Source organism: Lactuca saligna, chromosome 6 (genome assembly GCF_052625555.1).
Source record: "Lactuca saligna cultivar CGN05327 chromosome 6, ASM5262555v1, whole genome shotgun sequence".
NCBI classification, from domain to species: Eukaryota; Viridiplantae; Streptophyta; class Magnoliopsida; order Asterales; family Asteraceae; genus Lactuca; species Lactuca saligna.
Window position 1 is genome coordinate 122158569 of NC_136422.1, and position 23793 is coordinate 122182361.

The window sequence follows — 23793 nt, forward strand, 5'->3', positions numbered from 1 at the left end:
TGAGATGCTGAGAGTGAGTAGGTAGCAGCAAGGGGTTTATGAGAGATCTGTTAGAAAGTGGTTTACGCATGATAGAGTACTTGGGAATTGGGATCCGAAGAGGAAGATTTGGGGTGTGTACTAAGACGGTGTGGACAGTAGTATTGGGCCCGTACTACTGAAAGCACCGGGGTAGTACACAGTCCAAATAAGAATCTTGGGATACCAAGAATCAAGGAGGGGTGGATTGTCGGGTGTAAGAGTGTTCGAGTGAATTCTAATTTATCGCATGTTGTATTTCAGAGGTTGATCATGGTGAGGACACGTCATATGCCGGAGGATGCCGGAGCTAGCGATGAGGAGATTCGACAGATCATTCATGAGGAGGTGGCTGCGGTCATCAGAGCTGAGATACCAGAGATGTTCAGGTCTATTAAGACCGCGCTGATTGAGACATTTGACGAGCGTTATGCCGCTCTTTCTGAGGCTGCTGTTGCAGCGGCTACCGTAGCGATCGCTGCGGCGAGACCCCAGGGAGGTGATGCGTCACTGTTTCGGGAGTTCAGCAACACCAAACCAACAGAGTTTGATGGTACACAGGATCCGGTGGCAGCTATGAGGTGGATATCTGATATGGAGGGGTGCTTCTTCACTTGCTCATCCCCTGAGCATTTGAAGGTTCGGTTCGCGCTGAACCAGCTTCGCTTGGGAGCGAAGGACTGGTGGAAGTTTGTGACGGTGCATTTCATGCCTACTGAGCTTTCGGCAGTGACCTGGGAGAGGTTCACTACCATGTTCCGAGATGAGTACGTTCCCCAGGTGGAGAGGGAGCGTCTGGTACAGGAGTTTCTGACCCTCAAGCAGGGTACTGAGTCAGTTACCGCGATCACGAGGATGTTTCATGAGAGGGCAATGTTCTGCCCTGAGCACGTGTCCACTGAGCAGGCACGTATGAGCCGCTACCTGAGCATTTTGAGATGGGATATTCGGGAGTTCGCTGCGAACTCCTCGTATCGGACATTTGCTGAGCTTCAGGCAAATGCCTGGAAGAGGGAGATTGAGCTTGAGACTCAGGTCAGGGAGGAGGCGGAGTCTCTAGGGAGGGATCGGCGGCCGGTACAGCTTTAGCCGGCAGCCAAGCGGGCCAAGCCCGCTGATCCCAAACCCGGGAGCCAGAAGGGCCGCACTTGCGGGAAGTGCGACATGGGTCACGATGGAGTCTGTCGAGCAGGGTCTTGCTACAAATGTGGCAAGGAGGGGCATATGGCCAAGGACTGCCCCAAGGGGTTTGCAGTGTGTTTTCACTGCAACCAGACCGGACACCGGAAGGCGGAGTATCCGCTGCTACGTGGAGCGTCTCATGGATCCGCTCCCGCCGCCATCAGAGCTACAGAGAGTCGGCCCGTGAAGGCCGAAGCACCGAGAGCTCGAGGGAGAGCCTTTCAGCTGACTGCGGAAGAGGTCCGCGCTGCACCCGACGTTGTGGCTGGTACGTTTCCTTTTATATATTTATTTTGGTGTTGAGATATTATGCTTATATTATGCTATGCATAGGTACCTTCCTTGTGAACTCTGTGCCTGCTTTAGTGTTATTTGACTCGGGTGCGAGTCGGTCTTTTGTATCTTTGGCCTTTAGTCAGCATATCAGTGTTAGTCGTGAGGCATTGAGTCGGCCTCTTCGGGTTTCCATAGCCGCCGACAGAGTGATTTGTGCCACGGAGGTCCTCCGGGGATGTGTGTTAGAGATTTTTGGGGTTGAGTTTCCGATCGATCTGGTTCCTATTGCGATGGGTGATGTCTGTGTCATAGTGGACATGGACTGGTTGAGCCGATTCGGCGCGGTTATCGACTGCGAGCGTCAGCTGGTGACCATACGAGATCCTAGTGGGGGAGTTCTTTCGGTATACGGCGAGGGTACACGTTCTGGATCAGCCTTTTGTTCGGCCGCTAGGGCGAGGTAGTGTTTACAACAGGGCTGTAAGGGTTTCGTGGCGTATGTGATGGATACGCGAGTGACCTCCGAGAGACCGAGTTCAGTGGATGAAGTTCCGGTGGTGCGTGAGTTTCCAGATGTTTTTCCCGAAGAGTTACCAGGTGTGCCTCCCGTGAGGCAAGTGGAGTTCGGTATCGATTTGGTTCCGGGAGCTGCGCCTATCGCTAAGGTGCCTTATCGCCTTGTACCTCCAGAGATGCAAGAGTTATCCTCGCAGCTTCAGGAGCTGCTGGGGAAGGGGTTTATTCGGCTGAGTATCTCGCCATGGGGAGCACCCATTCTGTTTGTGAAGAAGAAGGACGGCTTGCATCGAATTTGTATTGATTACCGAGAATTGAATAAGCTGACAGTCAAGAACCGTTACCCGTTGCCGAGGATCGACGATTTATTCAATCAGTTGCAGGGAGCATCTTGGTTCTCCAAGATCGATTTGAGGTCGGGCTATCATCAGGTGAGAGTGCGGGATGAGGACGTCCAGAAGACAGCATTCAGGACGCATTATGGGCATTATGAGTTTGTGGTGATGCCTTTTGGGCTCACCAATGCCCCGGCTGTGTTCATGGATCTCATGAACAGGCTATGCAGACCGATGTTGGATCGGTCGGTGATTGTGTTTATCGATGATATTCTGGTATATTCGAGATCTAGAGAGCACCATGAGGAGCATTTGAGGGAGGTTCTAAGAGTTTTGAGATCGGAGAAACTTTATGCAAAGTTTTCCAAGTGCGATTTTTGGTTGCGGGAGGTCCTGGGGCACCTCGTTAATCAGAACGGGATATTGGTCGATCCGGCCAAGGTTGACGCGGTGATGAGGTGGGAGGTGCCAAAGTCACCTTCTGAGATCAGGAGCTTCCTTGGGCTGGCAGGGTACTATCGGAGGTTTATCAAGGATTTCTCCAAGATTGCAGTGCCACTCACCAGATTGACCCGGAAGGGTGTTTCATTTTTATGGGGTCCCGAGCAGCAGACCTCCTTTGAGACGCTTCGCCAAAGGTTGTGCGAAGCTCCGGTATTAGCTCTTCCGGAAGGGATGGAAGATTTTGTGGTATTCTGTGATGCATTGATTTTAGGGCTGGGAGCGGTGCTGATGCAGAAGGGGCATGTGATAGCATATGCATCGAGGCAGTTAAAGCCTCATGAGACGAGATATGCCACACATGATTTAGAGCCGGGGGCAGTGGTGTTCGCCCTCAAGATTTGGCGGCACTACTTGTATGGGGTTCGTTGTACGATATACACGGACCATAAGAGCTTGAAGTACTTGATGGATCAACCTAACCTAAATATGCGGCAGAGGAGGTGGTTAGATGTAGTCAAGGATTATGATTGCGAGATCTTGTATCACCCGGGAAAGGCTAATGTTGTAGCCGACACATTGAGTCGCAGGGCGGAGAGTACTCCATTGCGAAATGTATGTTTGATATTGACCGTGATAGCTCCAGTTCTGGATGCCATTCGTGGGGCACAGGCCGAGGCTGTGCATCCGAAAATGCAGAAGAGAGAACGGGTCGTTGGGTTGGTTTCTGAGTTCGTGTCGGATAGTCGAGGGCTTATGACTTTTCAGGGCCGGATTTGGGTACCGTTTGTGGGCGGTACGCGTACTACATTGATGGAGGAAGCTCATAGGTCGAAATTTTCGATCCATCCCGGGGCTACAAAAATGTATTTGGATTTGAGGAAAGAGTATTGGTGGCCTTGTATGAAGAGGGACGTCGCATGGTTTGTCGAGAGGTGTTTGACCTGTCGAAGGGTGAAGGCCGAGCACCAGAGACCGCACGGCAAGTTGCAGCCATTGGAGGTTCCCGAGTGGAAGTGGGAACAGATCACTATGGATTTCATCACCAAATTGCTGAGGACTGCCAGAGGAGTCGATGCAATTTGGGTGATTGTGGATAGGTTGACGAAGAGCGCTCACTTTCTTGCCATCAGTGAGAGTTCTTCGGCGGAGAAGTTGGCAGAGATTTATGTGAGGGAAGTAGTATCTCGGCATGGGGTGCCGATCTCGATTGTTTCGGACCGTGATGTGCGCTTCACTTCCCGATTCTGGAAGAAATTTCATGAGGAGTTGGGTACTAAGCTGCATTTTAGTACCGCATACCACCCCCAGACAGACGGCCAGAGTGAGCGGACGATTCAGACGCTTGAGGACATGCTTCGAGCATGTGTATTGGATTTTGGGGGTAGCTGGGATACGTATTTACCCTTGGCAGAGTTTTCCTACAATAACAGCCATCATTCGAGCATCGGTATGCCGCCCTTTGAGCTGTTGTATGGTAGGAGGTGTCGGACTCCCATTTGTTGGGGAGAGGTTGGGCAGAGAGTGATGGGCAGTACAGAGATCGTGATTCAGACGATAGAGCAGATACAACAGGTCAGACAAAGGTTATTGACCGCCCAGAGCTGACAAAAGAGTTATGCGGACAGACGCCGGTCCGAGCTTGAATTTCAGTTCGACGACTTCGTTCTGCTGAAGGTTTCTCCTTGGAAAGGGATGATCCGGTTCAGGAAGAGGGGCAAGTTGGGGCCCCGGTTTATAGGTCCATTTCGTGTGATTGAAAGGGTAGGCCGGGTAGCCTATCGGTTGGAGTTGCCAGCAGAGTTGGGACAGATTCAAAACACTTTTCATGTATCGCAGTTGCGGAAATGTATAGCCGATGAATCGGCAGTGGTTCCGTTAGAGGATATTCAGGTAGATGCAAGCCTGAATTATGCCGAGAGACCAGTGGCCATCAGGGATCGGAAGATCAAGGTTTTGAGAAACAAGGAGGTACCTCTGGTGTTGGTTCAGTGGCAACATCGGAGGGGATCAGAGATGACCTGGGAGCCAGAGCGTATAATGCAGGAGCAGCACCCGGAGCTGTTTTTAGAGCGAGACTTCGAGGGCGAAGTCTAGTCCAAGTGGGGGAGAGTTGTAACAGCCGGATTTTATCAGGTATCTTGTTAGTTGTATTTTGTTGTTTTGTGAGGGGGACTCGGCGAGTTGGAGCTCAGACTCGCTGAGTAGGGACGCGGATTTGGACGCAGGATCGCGCCTGGACTCGACGAGTCCAGGATATGGACTCGGCGAGTCAGCGCTGTGTAATGAAACCCTAATTTCTCGGGTTTGAGACTTATTTAAAGGGCCTAATGGCCGTCATTTGTGCTCACCAGCCCCTTGAGTGAAACCCTAATCGAGTGTGAGCTTTGGAGCTAAGTAGGAGGCCATTATTGACCTTGGAGGTGCCATTGTTGCAAGGAAAGGAGAAGAGCTAGCCAAGGGAAAGCAAGAAGGAGCCATTTCTGTGGGTTTGGAGTCCAGAGCATCACTTTTGTGGTAATAAATCCGAGTTACCTTCTTGTTGTTATTGCTTATCTAGATTTAGGGTTTGTTGAACCCTTTTATGGCAAGATTTGGTGCTCTTTTGGTCCTTTATGAGGTTGGAACCATAGATCTGGACCCTTAGAGGTCCAGAGTGTCCCTTTACCCAAGCTTTTTGGGGATCAATGGAGGCTTTGGATTGGAATCCTCATGCCTTGGGTCAAAACGCCATTATTGAGTTATAGGGTGTGTTATGAGCACTAAGATAGGAGCTTTACGTGATGAATCAGTCGAGGGAGGCTAGATCTATAGTTTTTGGAAGCAGATCTGACCTTAGAAGCGAGTTGGAGTGGTTGCATGGCATGGACTCGCCGAGTCTGTTCATCCGACTCGGCGAGTAGCTTGAAGATTGTCTTGGGACTGCTCAGCGAGTGGTCCAATCGATTCATGGGTAGACTCAATGAGTCAGGGTGAGTCGGAGAGGGATGACGAGTGGACTGAGTCAAACCTGGACTCGCCGAGTTGTCCTTGAGACTCGGCGAGTTGAGTCGGGGTGGCCTCGCGATTCATTCAGGTGAAACTCATCGAGTAAAGGGGGGGGATACCCGACGTGTAGTAAGAGGATTTCAGAGGGTGGTGAAAACGTCTAGACTCGCCGAGTCGCCATGGTACTCGCCGAGTCCGGTCAGAGTTGACCGTTGACCGTTGACCAGAGTTGACCTGTGTTGACTCCTTATAAATAGTCAACCTTAGAGATACAAAGTGTTAATTAGAAGCATATAATGTTATAGGAGGATTAGAGCTCGGAGGATCGAGCACGAGGGATTTCCAGGAGTCGTGAGATACCGAGATACGCGAGGTGATTCTTCTCACTATACTATATTACCTTGAGTAGGTAACCTGAGTTATGTGATAGAGTATTATATGCTATGTATGTTATGTGTTGTACTGCATTATTTCTATGTGATTTATGTGGTGCATGTTTATCAGAGCTAGAACCTGAAGGTTCACAGAGTTTGGGTGCACGGACCCACAGAGTTATAGCCTCGAGTGGCTAATATGTGTTATATGTGGTATTTTGGAGAACTCACTAAGCCTTGTGCTTACAGTGTTTGATGTTATTGTTTCAGATACTAGTGACGACCGCGGGAAGGCGCCGGCTTGATCCGTACACACACACACACTCGAGTTTTACATTGTGATCTTGGGATTTTGTATTGACCTATTTTGGATAATTAATATGGTTGTTTGATGAATATTAATGGAATCATGTTTTATAAGAAAATTGAAAAAATTTGTTCTGAAATTTACGGTGTTACAAAAAACGTTAAGTAAATCGTCTCCAATTTTTAGTTTTTTAAGTTTTTAATCGTTTGGTGTTCTTTTTATATATAAATTAAGTTGTAGGTTTTATGTTTTTCTATATTTTTAGGTATTTTTTTTTTTTTTTTTTAATTTAGCAATGTATGGTATTTGTATTTTTAATTAATGAAATATTATCTTTTTATTTTTATTTTTTTATTTTTTTATTTTTTTTATTTTTTTTTGTTAAAAAAAAGTTTTTATTAAATTAAAAAAGCTAAAAAAAACAAAGAAGATAAAAGTATGGTACCACTTCCTTGGTATGGCAAGAAACCATAACGATGTGATGCTTATGGGCGGTGAAAGGATTAATTAGATAATCAAATTTCAAAGTACATTCCAAACACCATTTAACCACAATCACATAATATTAGGGAAAAAGAAAAAACCATCGATCCACGAACCGTTTGAATCATCAGATACATTTGGAACAATTTTTTGTGTACTTGAAATCGCTCTAGCTTAAAACCTTAAATAGTTATTATTAGGAGATATTTATTAAAAACCATGAAAAGTACATGCAATTGGCATTATTAATTAGACATTCATCAAGAGCATACATAATCATTATGGAAAGGCCTCAATAATCGACAGCAGCGAAGGCATCTTAATTATATTGTAACGGAAAAAGCCACAATCACCAAGAAGTTTCTTCCATTCCTTTTCACATCGTTCCTTTCCACTAGAAAAATATGCAAGCATCGATAGATCAAGTATGAAGCGCGTGTCACTAAAAGCATCATCTTCTTTAGGCTGTTGAACGATCTCCACAATAATGACTCTTCCAGTTTCCTTAGGTATGGCTTTTCGACAATTCGTAAGTATTTTAGCGCAATCATCATCACTCCAATTGTGCAAGATCCACTGAAATGCAAATAAGAATATTGTTATTAATCTATACTAACATTAATCTTTGTGGGATTGTTTTCCCTATAGATACTCATAACTTGAGCGACTATATCAACAACCGAATAAAACCCAAAGCATGCAGATTACCTTCATAAAGATCGTATCTCCAGGAGGAATGGCATTAAACATGTCCCCAACAACATGGGTAACCCCATCATATGTTGGCGCAGTTGAAATGACGTGTTGCAAATCAAAGTTAATCCCCTTAAGATGTGGATATGCCTTCACAATCTCAGATATTGCAACACCAGTACCACCTCCAACATCCACCACACTTCCTTTCAACCCAAGAAATCCATTCCTGTAACTTGTGATAATGGCATCCAAATTGATCTTAGCAGCGCATGCCATGTCCTCGTTGAAAACTCTGTTGAACTTTGGATTGCGCAATGAAAAATTATACAACTCTTCTCCATGCGTCATTTTAAATGCTGTACCACCTTCTTTAATCGCTCGACTTAGCACATGCAGAGGCGAAACCATGACTGGATCCGTACAACTCATAACAATCGGTGCCAATGTGAGGTGTGCATCGCTTAACAACCATTTAGAACAGTTGTTCATGGCGTAAAGTGTTTCTCCTTCTCCTTCTAATTCTTCTGCTTGAGGAATTTCATTGAACACCTTTTTGTGGACTAGGAACCTCATGAGTCGTTCAAGCCCATCAATATTTATTGATGGAGAATGATCAATAGCAGTGGCAATTTCTGATAACGTCGTGGGTCGGTTGTGGTTGCTTATTATGTCGGCGATACGGAGCTCAACACAACAGCGTAAGGCCATGGCGTCAAAAACTCCGTTTAGGCACTGGCTTATTTGTGTCTGACCTATGAGCACTGCATCTTCCTCGATTCCACTTTGTGTGTTCATCATTGCTCAAATTATTGCACTCTTGAATGAATTGGTTGAAGTAAAACTTAAATAGAGGCATACACTTATAACCAAAAAGACATAAGTTGTATCTAGAAGGTAATCAATGAGACCAGCTATTGTCGGAAACAATATTGGGCATCAGGGCATCGTCGACTTAAAGTTAATTTTACCCATTCAAAATTGCAAACGTTTATTTCTTCCAAATACGGTTCGACTATATGCTCTTGAATGCCAATAGTAGGTGCTTGTATGTTGGTCCAAATATAGCTGGTGTGTCTAATCCAATTATTGATATCGAATATAAATTATAAAAATTACAGAGCTGCATAAATATAGGAGGTCCACGTATATCACGTGTTGGTAGAGTCTTGATCCCACTAGATTATTAAAATACTAGTTTATAATTCGTGGAACCACCGTTATAAAATTAATTAAATTTTTATAATAAAAATTTATAATTATTAATAAATTATTTTAAATAAATAATTTTAAATAAATTATTAATTAAAAGATATATCAAATTTTTAAAGTTATTAATTATAATTTCAAATTTAATATATAATTAGAAAATATAAATTTGAATTTTGAAATGAGAAATCTAATATATATACATGAAAAGTTATATTAAAGTAACACTTGATAAAAATAAATTAAAACTATTTATTTATTATAACAGAGATACTATTTACCCACAAAATCCTTAAACAAAAAGGACCTACTCTCAACCACCAAAAATTTCTAATGGATTGCTTTTATGCAACAATTACAAACACATGTTCATTAATATTTAATACTACATATTAGAGACTTTCCTCCGTTTCAAAAACAGATGAAAGAGAAACCGACAGACAACATACATTGCTAAGCTATTTATATGTAAATACAAATAAATCATAACTCTTTTTTTAGGAACCGCTAATGCACATCCTCTAAATACAATTCCAAAACTATTTTTTTTTTCCATAACCGTATTTGAACCCTCATTCCCTTGAAAGGAACATATCTTCACCACCTTGATCACTACAAGAATATCGAGCTTTTGTGGCTCCATCATTACGAGTGACACCCCACATTCGTATTTGATGTCGCCGCTAATAGTGGTTATGACGCTAGTGGCGTTGACACTAAAGCTTATCGACCCAATCCGCGTGAAAATATGATATTAAAACCTATCCGTCGATTTTGTGCCTAATCCAATAGCCGGAACCACGATACGTACAGACCTATAGTGGCGACACTAATACCAACGACATAATAGGTGTCGCCGCTAATACTCGGAAAAAAAAGCCGCGAATAATTCCCTCCAGGGGCGTCACCACTATTGATACGTGTAACATCCGGATTTTACCAGGTATCTTGTAAATTTAATTTTGTTGAATTGTGAGGGGGACTCGGCGAGTTGGAGCTCAGACTCGCCGAGTAGGGACGCGGATTTGGGCAATGAAGCGCGCCTGGACTCGGCGAGTCCAGGATATGGACTCGGCGAGTCCAGGATATGGACTCGGCGAGTCTGCACTGTGTAATGAAACCCTAAATTTCCGGGTTTAACGCCTATTTAAGGGGCCTTATGGCCGTCATTTGTGCTCACCCAACCCTCAGTGAGAGACCCTTGTGCTCTTGAGCGATTTGTGAAGAGAAAGGAGCATTTCTTGACCTTGTGTGCGTTATTTAGCAAGAAGAAGGAGACTCTAGGCAAGAGGAAGCAAAGGAGGTTGCTATTTCGTGGATTTGGGGCTTAGATCATCACTCTAGAGGTATGATCTCGGACTATTTTCTGTTTGGTGAAGCATTATGCAATTTAGGGCTTATGATGGTCATTTATGGGATGATTTGGTGCCCATTGGTTCCCTCCTTGAGTTGAGGTTATGGATCTGGACCCATAGAGGTCCAGAGAGTCTCACTCATCAAGCTTTATGTATGACAATGGAGTCCATGACCTTGTGTTGTAGTAAATGAGTCAAAAACATCATATATGGTCATATAGAGGTTGTACGTGCATCAAGATTGTAACTTTACGTGCTAAATGAGCTTGGAGGGAGTGGATCTATGGATTAATGGACTGGATCTGACCTTTAGAGCAAGATTGAGTCAGTGCATGGCACGGACTCGCCGAGTAGCATGAATGTTGCCCGACCACACAGTGAGTGGCCTCGCCGAGTTGGGGAGGGTGGACTCAGTGAGTCAAGGGGGAGTCAGAATGGATCGGTGGATTGAGTCAAACTGGACTCGCCGAGTTGTTTTGAGACTCGGCGAGTTGAGTCGTGATGGCCCCACAACTCATGCCAGGTGGAACTCGTCGAGTTGAGTGAATGCTCGACGTGTCAAGGGAGGATTCCAGGGAAATTGGTGTATACACCCAAACTCGCCGAGTCGCCTTGGTACTCGCCGAGTCCGGTCAGAGTTGACCGTTGACCGTTGACCAGAGTTGACCAGTATTGACTCCTTTTTGATAGTCAACCTTAGAGATATAAAGTGTTAATTAGAAGCATATAATGTTATAGGAGGATTAGAGCTCGGAGGATCGAGCACGAGGGATTTCCAGGATTCGTGAGATACCGAGATACGCGAGGTGAGTCTTCTCACTATACTTTACCTTGAGTAGGTAACCAGAGTTATGTGATAGAGTATTTGTATGCTATGTATGTTGTGTGTTGTACCGCATGATTTCTATGTGATTTATGTGGTGCATGTTTATCAGAGCTAGAACCTGAAGGTTCACAGAGTTTGGGTGCACGGACCCACAGAGTTATAGCCTAGAGTGGCTAATATGTGTTATATGTGGTATTTTGGGGAACTCACTAAGCCTTGTGCTTACAGTGTTGATGTTATTTGTTTCAGGTACTAGTGATGACCGCGGGAAGGCGCCGGCTTGATCCGTATACACACACATTCGGAGCTTGATATTATGATCTTGGGATTTTGTACTGTTTTGTTGGGTAATTAAAATGGTTGTTTTTATGAATATCGATGGAATTATGTTTTACAAAAATTGAAAAATTTGTTTGAAATTTTCGGTGTTACAAATTGGTATCAGAGCCTTGGTTTGAGGGATTCGGGTACACCTTCGGGGGTATTTGAACTCAAACTGAGGAATTGAAGAGATATTTCAAAATAAAACCAAAATTTTCTAAGAGTAAAAGATTTTCCAGGAAGAAACGTGTGTACGATCAGCCAGCGCCCGAACGGTGAATTCCCAAAATACCTTTATATTATGTGATAATTATTATTAATGTGATGTGTTTGCATGCTAGAGTAGGTTAGGTATTGCTAATAGGACTAGAGTGGCCTATTTTGTGATGCCTTAGCCTAGGGAGGGGTGAGCTGCTATGAGATGCTGAGAGTAATTAGGTAGCAGCTAGGGCTTTGTGTGAGATCTATTTCAAAGTGATTTAAGTATAATAGAGTACTTGGGGATTGGGATCCGAAGAGGAAGATTTGGGGTGTGTACTGAGACGGTGCGGACAGTAGTATTGGGCCTGTACTACTGAAAGCACCGGTGCGGTACACAGTCCAAATAAGAATCTTGGGATGCCAAGGATCAAGGAGGGGTGGATTGTCGAATGTAAGAGTGTTCGAGTGAACTCTAATTATCGCATGTTGTATTTCAGAGGTTGATCATGGTGAGGACACGTCATATGCCAGAGGATGCCGGAGCTAGTGATGAGGAGATTCGACAGATCATTCATGAGGAGGTGGATGCGGTCATCAGAGCTGAGATACCAGAGATGTTCGGGTCTATTAAGACCGCGTTGATTGAGACATTTGACGAGCGCTATGCCGCTCTTTCTGAGGCTGCGGTTGCAGCGGCTACCGCAGCGATTGCTGCGACAAGACCCCAGGGAGGTGATGCGACATTGTTTAGGGAGTTCAGCAACACCAAGCCACCAGAGTTTGATGGTACGCAGGATCCGGTGGCAGCTATGAGGTGGATATCTGATATGGAGGGATGCTTCTTCACTTGCTCATCCCCTGAGCATTTGAAGGTTCGGTTCGCGCTGAACCAGCTTCGCTTGGGAGCGAAGGACTGGTGGAAGTTTGTGACGGCACACTTCACACCGACTGAGCTTTCGGCAGTGACCTGGGAGAGGTTCACTACCATGTTCCGAGATGAGTACGTTCCTAAGGTGGAGAGGGAGCGTCTGACACAGGAGTTTCTGACCCTCAAGCAGGGTACCGAGTCAGTTACAGCGATTACGAGGATGTTTCATGAGAGGGCGGTTCTGCCCTGAGCACGTGTCCACCGAGCAGGCACGTATGAGCCGTTACCTGAGCATTCTGAGACGGGATATTCGGGAGTTCGCTGCGAACTCCTCGTATCGGACATTTGCTGAGCTTCAGGCAAATGCTCGGAAGAGGGAGATTGAGCTTGAGACTCAGGCCAGGGAGGAGGCGGAGTCTCTAGGGAGGGATCGGCGGCCGGCACAGTCCCAGCCGGCAGCCAAGCGGGCCAAGCCCGCTGATCCCAGACCCGGGAGCCAGAAGGGCCGCACTTGTGGAAAGTGCGGCAAGGGTCACGATGGAGTCTATCGAGCAGGATCTTGCTACAAATGTGGCAAGGAGGGGCATATGGCCAAGGACTGCCCCAAGGGATTTGCAGTGTGCTTCCACTGCAACCAGACCGGACACCGGAAGGCAGAGTGTCCGCTGCTGCACGGAGCATCTCAGGGGTCTGCTCCCGCCGCCATCAGAGCTACTGCTACAGAGAGTCGGCCCGTGAAGGCCGAGGCACCGAGGGCTCGGGGGAGAGCCTTTCAGTTGACTGCGGAAGAGGTCCGCGCTGCACCCGACGTTGTGGCTGGTATGCTTCCTTTTCATTATTTATTTATGGTGTTGAGATATTATGCTTATATTATGCTATGCATAGGTACCTTCCTTGTGAATTCTGTACCTGCTTTAGTGTTATTTGACTCGGGTGCGAGTCGATCTTTTGTATCTTTGACATTTAGTCAGCATATCAGTGTTAGTCGTGGGGCACTGAGTCGGCCCCTGCGGGTTTCCATAGCCGCCGACAGAGTGATTTGTGCCACGGAGGTCCTCCGGGGATGTGTATTGGAGATTTTTGGGGTTGAGTTCTCGATCGACCTGATTCCTATTGCGATGGGTGATGTCTGTGTTATAGTGGGCATGGACTGGTTGAGCCGATTTAGCGCGGTTATCGATTGCGAGCATCAACTGGTGACTATACGAGATCCTAGTGGGGGAGTTCTTTCGGTTTACGGTGAGGGTACACGTTCTGGATCAACCTTTTGTTCGGCTGCTAGGGCGAGGCAGTGTTTACAGCAGGGCTGTAAGGGTTTTGTGGCGTATGTGATGGATACGCGAGTGATCTCTGAGAGACCGAGTTCGGTGGATGAAGTTCCGGTGGTGCGTGAGTTTCAAGATGTCTTTCCCGAAGAGTTACCAGGTGTGCCTCCCGTGAGGCAAGTGGAGTTTGGTATCGATTTGGTTCCGGGAGCCGCGCCTATCGCTAAGGTGCCGTATCGTCTTGCGCCTCCAGAGATGCAAGAGTTATCCTCGCAGCTTCAGGAGCTGCTGGGGAAGGGGTTTATTCGGCCGAGTAGCTCGCCGTGGGGAGCACCCATCCTGTTTGTGAAAAAGAAAGATGGCTCGCATCGCATGTGTATTGATTACCAGGAATTGAATAAGCTGACGGTCAAGAACCGTTACCCGTTACCGAGGATCGACGATTTATTCGATCAGTTACAGGGAGCATCTTGGTTCTCCAAGATTGATTTGAGGTCGGGCTATCATCAGGTGAGAGTGTGGGACGAGGACGTCCAGAAGACAGCATTCAGTACGCGTTATGGGCATTATGAGTTTGTGGTGATGCCTTTTGGGCTCACTAATGCCCCGGCTGTGTTCATGGACCTCATGAACAGGGTATGTCGGCCGATGTTGGATCGGTCGGTGATTGTGTTCATTGATGATATTCTGGTATATTCGAGATCTAGAGAGCAGCACGAGGAGCATTTGAGGGAGGTTCTTGGAGTTTTGAGATCGGAGAAACTTTATGCAAAGTTTTCCAAGTGCGATTTCTGGTTGCGGGAGGTCCAGTTTCTGGGACATCTCGTTAACCAGAAGGGGATATTGGTCGATCCGGCCAAGGTTGACGCAGTGATGAGGTGGGAGGTGCCAAGGTCACCTTCTGAGATCCGAAGTTTCCTTGGGTTGGCAGGGTATTATCGGAGGTTTATTAAGGATTTCTCCAAGATTGCGGTTCCACTCACCAGATTGACCCGGAAGGGTGTTACATTTTTATGGGGTCCCGAGCAGCAGGCCTCCTTTGAGACGCTTCGCCAGAGGTCGTGTGAAGCTCCGGTATTAGCTCTTCCGGAAGGGATGGAAGGTTTTGTGGTATTCTGTGATGCATCGATTTTAGGACTGCGCGCGGTGCTGATGCAGAAGGGACATGTGATAGCATATGCATCGAGGCAGTTGAAGCCTCACGAGACGAGGTACCCCACACATGATTTGGAGTTGGGGGCAGTGGTGTTCGCCCTCAAGATTTGGCGGCACTACTTGTATGGGGTTTGTTGTACGATTTACACGGACCATAAGAGCTTGAAGTACTTGATGGATCAGCCTAACCTTAATATGCGGCAAAGGAGGTGGTTAGATGTGGTCAAGGATTATGATTGCGAGATCTTGTACCACCCGGGCAAGGCTAATGTGGTAGCCGACGCGTTGAGTTGCAGGGCGGAGAGTACTCCACTGCGAAATGTATGTTTGAGATTGACCGTGATAGCTCCAGTTCTGGACGCCATTCGTGGGGCACAGGGCGAGGCTGTGCGTCCGGAGATGCAGAAGAGAGAGCGGGTCGTTGGGTTGGTTTCTGAGTTTGTATCGGATAGTCGCGGGCTTATGACGTATCAGGGCCGGATCTGGGTACCGTTTGTGGGCGGTACGTGTACTACATTGATGGAGGAGGCTCATAGATCGAAATTCTCGATCCATCCCGGGGCTACGAAGATGTATTTGGACTTAAGAAAGGAGTATTGGTGGCCTTGTATGAAGAGGGATGTCGCATGGTTTGTCGAGAGGTGTTTGACCTATCGAAGGGTAAAGGCCGAACACCAGAGACCGCATGGCAAGTTGCAGCCATTGGAGGTTCCCGAGTGGAAATGGGAACAGATCACTATGGATTTCATCACCAAATTGCCGAGGACTGCTAGAGGAGTCGATGCAATTTGGGTGATTGTGGATAGGTTGACAAAGAGCGCTCACTTTCTTGCCATCAGTGAGAGTTCTTCGGCGGAGAAGTTGGCGGAGATTTATGTGAGAGAGGTTGTATCTCGGCATGGAGTGCCGATCTCGATTGTTTCAGATCGCGATGTGCGTTTCACTTCCCGTTTCTGGAAGAAATTTCATGAGGAGTTGGGTACTAAGCTGCATTTTAGTACCGCATACCACCCCCAGACCGACGGCCAGAGTGAGCGGACGATTCAGACACTTGAGGACATGCTTCGAGCATGTGTATTGGACTTTGGGGGTAGTTGGGACACGTATTTGCCCTTGGCAGAGTTTTCCTACAATAACAGCCACCATTCGAGCATCGGTATGCCGCCCTTTGAGCTGTTGTATGGTAGGAGGTTTCGGACTCCCATATGTTGGGGAGAGGTTGGGCAAAGGGTAATGGGCAGTACAGAGATCATGAATAAGACGACAGAGCAGATACAGCTGGTCAGACAGAGGTTATTGACCGCTCAGAGCCGACAAAAGAGTTATGCGGATAGGCGCCGGTCCGAGCTGGAATTTCAGGTCGGCGACTTCGTTCTCCTGAAGGTTTCTCCTTGGAAAGGAGTGATCCGGTTCAGGAAGAGGGGAAAATTGGGACCCCGGTTTATAGGTCCGTTTCGTGTGATTGCAAGGGTAGGCCGGGTAGCCTATCGGCTGGAGTTACCAGTAGAGTTGGGGCAGATTCACAACACTTTTCATGTATCGCAATTGAGGAAATGTATAGCCGATGAGTCGGCAGTGGTTCCATTAGAGGATATTCAGGTGGATGCAAGCCTGAATTATGCTGAGAGACCAGTGGCTATTAGGGATCGGAAGATCAAGATTTTGAGGAACAAGGAGGTACCTCTGGTATTGGTTCAGTGGCAACATCGGAGGGGATCAGAAATGACCTAGGAGCCGGAGGGTATGATGCGGGAGCAGCATCCGGAGCTGTTTTAGAGCGAGACTTCGAGGGCGAAGTCTAGTTCTAGTGGGGGAGAGTTGTAACATCCGGATTTTACCAGGTATCTTGTAAATTTAATTTTGTTGAATTGTGAGGGGGACTCGGCGAGTTGGAGCTCAGACTCGCCGAGTAGGGACGCGGATTTGGGCAATGAAGCGCGCCTGGACTCGGCGAGTCTGCGCTGTGTAATGAAACCCTATATTTCCGGGTTTAAGGCCTATTTAAGGGGCCTTATGGCCGTCATTTGTGCTCACCCAACCCTCAGTGAGAGACCCTTGTGCTCTTGAGCGATTTGTGAAGAGAAAGGAGCATTTCTTGACCTTGTGCGTGTTATTTAGCAAGAAGAAGGAGCCTCTAGGCAAGAGGAAGCAAAGGAGGTTGCTATTTCATGGATTTGGGGTTTAGATCAGCACTCTAGAGGTATGATATCGGACTATTTTCTGTTTGGTGAAGCATTATGCAATTTAGGGCTTATGATGGTCATTTATGGGATGATTTGGTGCCCATTGGTTCCCTCCTTGAGTTGAGGTTATGGATCTGGACCTATAGAGGTCCAGAGAGTCTCACTCATCAAGCTTTATGTATGAAAATGGAGTCCATGACCTTGTGTTGTAGTAAATGAGTCAAAAACATCATATATGGTCATATAGAGGTTGTACGTGCATCAAGATTGTAACTTTACGTGCTAAATGAGCTTGGAGGGACTGGATCTATGGATTAATGGACTGGATCTGACCTTTAGAGCAAGATTGAGTCAGTGCATGGCACAGACTCGCCGAGTCCGAAGAACAGACTCGGCGAGTAGCATGAATGTTGCCCGACCACACAGTGAGTGGCCTCGCCGAGTTGGGGAGGGTGGACTCAGTGAGTCAAGGGGGAGTCAGAATGGATCGGTGGATTGAGTCAAACTGGACTCGCCGAGTTGTTTTGAGACTCGGCGAGTTGAGTCGTGGTGGCCCCACAACTCATGCCAGGTGGAACTCGTCGAATTGAGTGAATGCTCGATGTGTCAAGGGAGGATTCCAGGGAAATTGGTGTATACGCCCAGACTCGCCGAGTCGCCTTGGTACTCGCCGAGTCCGGTCAGAGTTGACCGTTGACCGTTGACCAGAGTTGACCAGTGTTGACTCCTTTTTGATAGTCAACCTTAGAGATATAAAGTGTTAATTAGAAGCATATAATGTTATAGGAGGATTAGAGCTCGGAGGATCGAGCACGAGGGATTTCCAGGATTCGTGAGATACCGAGATACGCGAGGTGAGTCTTCTCACTATACTTTACCTTGAGTAGGTAACCAGAGTTATGTGATAGAGTATTTGTATGCTATGTATGTTGTGTGTTGTACCGCATGATTTCTATGTGATTTATGTGGTGCATGTTTATCAGAGCTAGAACCTGAGGGTTCACAGAGTTTGGGTGCACGGACCCACAGAGTTATAGCCTAGAGTGGCTAATATGTGTTATATGTGGTATTTTGGGGAACTCACTAAGCCTTGTGCTTACGGTGTTGATGTTATTTGTTTCAGGTACTAGTGATGACCGCGGGAAGGCGCCGGCTTGATCCGTATACACACACGTTCGGAGCTTGATATTATGATCTTGGGATTTTGTACTGTTTTGTTGGATAATTAAAATGGTTGTTTTTATGAATATCGATGGAATTATGTTTTACAAAAATTGAAAAATTTGTTTGAAATTTTCGGTGTTACAATACGACAGCATCGTTATTGATATACCATCACTGTTAAATATGTCGCAGCTAACAATCTTCCTAGCTAATTCTTTCCCTCTTTTATGTTCCCTTTTCTATTGAGCATTAATACTTCATCGACATTTACTCTCTACTGTTGATTTTTTGGGATATTCACCGACAAATGCCCCTACCGACCACCTGAACTACCGGTGACGAGGTAGCTCATCACCAACGACCACCAAATTATCGTTGATAGGTCATCAAACTCTTTTTCTCCTCCTTTATTTCTTTTTTATTTCTTTTTCTTTCTCTTCAACCTGTTTCTCTTCCCAATGACCAAACTCATCGATTTTGTAGAGTTTTATAACTTCTGTGCGGAATTGGTGCTCTATGTCGCAATCGATTTTGTAGAGTTTTATAACTTCGGTGCGGAATTGGTGCTCTATGTCGCAATTTCCAGCTCTGCCAGAATATTGTTGTTGTTGTCAGCCACCACCACTTTTTTCCACTAGAGTAACACCACCATAGGTTTCTATATAAGCTATTGTTTTTATTTTTATGTGTATGATATATATTTTGAGCATGTATATCTGTATTTGTATGTATAATGAATATAGGGAAAAAGAAGATTATCTATGTATATTTGTATTTGTATGTATAACATATATATTATGCATGTTTATGTGTATTTTTATGTATAATGTATATATGGAAATAGAAAATTATTTATGCATATGTCTATTTGTATGCAATTTGGAATGTATTATATATATATATATATATATATATATATATATATATATATATATATATATATATATATATATATATATATATATATATATATATATATCCAATCTGGTTAACTTGATTGGAGCATGACTTAAATTTTAAGAGCTTAATTATTAAGGGCTTAATAATTATGAGCTTAGGTTGTTAAACACAATGCTTGTAGGATGCTATTATTCACAAAAAATATATACCTAAATAAATAAATAAATAAATAAACTATATAATATGTAAAGTACAATACTAAAAGAAAAATCAACTTAATATGATTTTTTAAAGTACAACGCTACAATAGGAAAAACAACATATTTTATAGTTTGGTAACTGTTAGTTTGATTATAGTCTAATATATTGGAAAATGTTAGTTTGGTAATACTTTGATATGTTGATATTTTGTAGTTTGATAATTGTTACTTCAGTTATAGTTTTACATGTTGGTAATTTATAGTTTGGTAATTGTTAGTTTGGTTATATGTTAGTAATATGGTAATTTATAGCTTGGTTTGTTAGTTTGATTATATGTTGGTAATTTATAATTTGATAACTATTAGTTTTGTAGTTTGATGTGTTGGTAATATAATTTGTACTTTGCTTATATTTTGGTAACTTGTTCGTTTAATTTATAATTTGATGTAGTTTAATTTTATGTAGTTTATTTTTTAGTTGGAGATGCTTCAAACAATGATTGTCGACCTGATATGTAGCTAGTTTTAGGATTTATATAATGTGTTGTAATGTTTTGTTAGAGTTCTAACATATTTTGCACTTAACGTTTGGAGTATTATTTTAGGATGTTGTATTAATAAACAATTCAATGTTTAGATCTATCTTCTGCAATTAATATCTTCTAGTCGTTTTTATATTTTTATAGTGGTTTTTTCAGCATTTGGAAGGTGCAGTTTAAAAAAACAAATAATACTATTAATGGTGACAGAAGGCAGTACTGGCGACGCGAGCATTAGCCGACGAATTTGTAACACCTCAAATTTCATGACAAAATTTTCAATTTTAATTCTCAAAATATTACTCATAAATTCAATTCACACATCTTATTTAAGTTATCATCAAAACAATATCAGGGTATCCCAAAATCCTCAAATCTCCATAAGCCGGCTTATGTGTACAATCATGCATCCGCCTTTCCGTGATCCTGAGATGTACCTGAAACACATTTTACACAAAAACTATAAGCACGAAGCTTAGTGAGTTTCCCAAAATACCACATACACAAATAATAAGCCTTACATGGCTATGTCTCGATATGGACCTTCCGGTCTTGTGTCTCAGTGAAGACCCTTCGATCTCACAGCTCGGTTTGGACCCTCCCTCATGTGTCTCAGTGAAGACCCTCTGGTCTCACAACTCGGTATGGACCCTCCAGTCATAGATCAACAATTATAAAGAATAATATGACAATATAAGTCACAAAGATAGAATTCATAATAGCACATAAAGCAGATATGACCCTCCAATCAGTAATACAACAAGACCCTACGGTTAATAATATAAGTAAGACCCTCCAGTCAACAACATAAGTAAGACCCTCCAATCAATAACACAATAAGACCCTCCAGTCACTCATGTATTACCATACAGGTAGATATAGTGAGAAGACTCACCTTGAATGATGAACAGATCCTATAAATGTTGCTGATGCACCGACCTCTAACACTAAGCCAAACCCACAATTAACCCAATTAGGATCTAAGGCCAACCCCCACACATTAACTCTAAAGATGGCCCACTAACCCAATCTATAAATAAACCAAGCCCAATGGGCCCACCAAGGCCCAATACCAAATGGGCCCACCAAGGCCCAACCCTAAACTTAAGTCCAAAATGGCATGCCCAACACAAGGGTCCAAGACATATATATTCCTCTGACCAAAAATATCTAACACAGCAAGCCCAAACCAAGACCCAACACTTACAACGCAAAACAAGATCTAACCCAAAACTCCCACAGCGAGATTACGCGGGCGTACCTCCCTTGGTACGCTCAGCATGCACGCAACCCTGATCGGGGGACTTAATTCTGTACACGGGGCATACTGAACCTTATGCGGGGCGCAATACTCAGGCCAAAAACTCCATTTTCCACTTAACCACTTCAACCAAAAGCATCCAAACGTCAGGGAAGCTTCATTACAAGCTCCTAACTGATAAAGTTGGCGACTTTATCAGTTTGCATGTCTTAATGGGACCTTACTTCCAAAAATGACCATTAAGACTTTCTTTACTCATCCTAACACATGAATGGAGAGGTCTACATGACCATGTTCTCATTTTTATGAATCTAGACCACCAAATAGTCATGACAGGACAAGTATTATGCTCTGGAGTTCATCAAACTCATACAGATTCAAGTTTGGGACATAAAACCTTAGAAATTGACACAAAACCAAAACTATAACAACAACGAGCAAGTTTTGAGCTTCATACCTCTGAGGATGCACCAACTAGATTAGAACTCAAATCTACAACTTAGAAGCACAAGATTTCCTTCCTTCAAGACTCCTTCTTCATCACAAGTCCCAAAAGAACACTCAAATGAGCCACAACCCTCACATAAGCTAGAGAAATGGGATTAGCATTTGAGAGGGCTTGGATACTGGAAATGGTGGCTGGAAATGAGGCTAACATGTTCCTTAAATAGGGACAATCCACGACATTACGGTTCTCATTCTAGACCTAGTACGCCCACCGTACCCTTTGGTATACCCAGTGTACGAGGTGGCCTTCCTGATCATGCAAGGCACATAAGTACGCTGCACGTATTCAAGTGTATGCCTAGCGTACCCAATTGCCACATATTTCTCAATATAGACCAAGCCTACCAAAACTTCAAATTGTCATATCTTCTTCGTTATGAGTCCGTTTCCAATGAACCTTATATTCACGAAAATGTGGCGACAAGCCCTATGCTTCGAGCAACTCATCACATCCTCAAAAATCCACGAACAAAACCAAAAAATTCATAAAAATCTAGCCATGGCCTTCTTCGATACTCTTGGCCTCTAAAGCACAACCCGAACTCTTTTATCACAAAAGCTACCTTATCCATATCTAAAGTTGGCCTAGACTTTCTCCATTAAAGCGTCAAAACCTTCTCATACAAAGATTACAGCCCACCAGCCTTAAATCACAAAACAACCCGGAATAGGATGTTAAAGAGAAGTTGGCCGATATGTATATCCACGACATCTTTGCTCGCCACATAGTATTGGTCTGTATTGTCTTAGACCGTGATGTTCGATTCACCTTCGGTTTCTGGTAGGAGTTTCACGAGGAACTAGGCATGCGACTACACTTCAGTACATCTAATCGTCCATAGACAAACAGTCATAGTGAGCGAACCATATAGATCCTAAAGGATAAGTTACAGGCCTATGTTATTGACTTTAGTGGGAGTTGGGACTCCTACCTAACCCTTGCAAAGTTCTCCTACAACAACAATATTCATTCCATTATTGGTGATCCACCATTCGATATGTTGTATAGACAGAGATATCGTACCCTAGTTTGTTAGGGGTGAGATCGGTTACAGGGTGATGGGTCGGACCGAGGTAGTTCTGCAGAGTACCGAGAAGATTTAGCAGATAAGATAGTGGTTGGAGACTACTTAGAGTCAGCAGAAGAGTTATGTCGACCAATGCTGATCTGAGTTGGAGTAAGGTCTCACCTTGGAAGGGTGTGATTCGTTTTAGGAAGAGGGGGAAGTTGGGGCCCCGATACATTGGAACCTTTCGGGTTATTCCCAGGGATGGCAAGGTGGCATATAGACTGGATCTTCTAGAGGAGCTTAATCAGATTCACAACACTTTTCACATCTCCCAATTGCAGAAGTACATACTTGATGAGGATGCAGTGTTGTCATTAGATGATATTCAGGTTGATGAGCATCTGAATTACGTGGAGAGGCCAGTGGCCGTTCTGGAGAGGAAAGTGAAGGTTCTACGGAACAAGGAGGTACCTTTAGAAAAGGTACAATGGGAGCATCGGAGGGGATCCAAGTGGAATTTGGAGGTAGAAAGCAAGATACGGGAGCATCATCTAGAGTTGTTTACCGCAACAGACTTCGAGGACAAAGTCTAGTTTAAGCGGGGGAGAACTATAACATCCCGACTCCCAGGTATGAATTTCAAGAATTTTTATACATCATCTAAGACCTACTTGATGATTTGGAGGCCCCAACTCTTTGTGTAGTAACTAATTAGGCCACATGGTTTACGAAACCTACTCGACGAGTTGGAGGACCCTAACTCGACGAGTTGAGGCTGTGCATGAAAACCCTAATGTTTAGGGTTTGCACGCTATTTAAAGGAACTTAAGTCCTCTCTCCACCCTCCCTTACCACCCTATCATCTAGAAGAAAACCCTAAACAAGCTAACCTTCCATTTTGTGTGTGTACAAGGCTATAGAGTGTGTGTTTGGTGCATTTCATGGAGAAACTTGAAGGTTTAGGAGCGTGGAACAAGAAGGAGCTTATAGATCTGACATCTACCATGTTGTAGCAACCTTTTGAAGGTAAAAAGTTGTTACCTTGATCATTTTCTTATAAGATCTCTTCATTCAATAGTTTAGGGCCTTTTATCAACTTTTGATCCATTATTGGAAGTTGAGCATGATTTGAAGTTCTAACTTCAGATCTGGACTCCTCTAGGCCCCCATAGTCATAAATTTATCATCTTTATCTAGTCTTGGCCTTTTTCTACGC

At 44.5% G+C, this 23793-nt stretch overlaps 1 protein-coding gene across 1 annotated transcript; it reads right to left on the reverse strand.

Annotated features, from left to right (window-relative positions):
- Positions 1-6965: 6965 nt before the first annotated feature.
- On the reverse strand, positions 6966-8582 carry LOC144999794 (xanthohumol 4-O-methyltransferase-like). Its single transcript, XM_078958954.1, has 2 exons — positions 7629-8582; positions 6966-7496 (listed from the first exon to the last, which is right to left on the reverse strand). Exons 1-2 carry the CDS (start codon positions 8412-8414, stop codon positions 7200-7202), a joined length of 1083 nt encoding a protein of 360 aa, XP_078815080.1. The 5' UTR covers positions 8415-8582; the 3' UTR covers positions 6966-7199.
- Positions 8583-23793: the final 15211 nt, after the last annotated feature.

Excerpts from the sequence above, each read along its gene's own strand:
- LOC144999794 (XM_078958954.1), bottom strand. The coding sequence starts at position 8,414 with ATGATGAACACACAAAGTGGAATCGAGGAAGATGCAGTGCTCATAGGT. Across the intron at positions 7,497-7,628 it reads GAGATACGATCTTTATGAAG|TGGATCTTGCACAATTGGAG; the intron begins GTAATCTGCATG and ends TTTGCATTTCAG.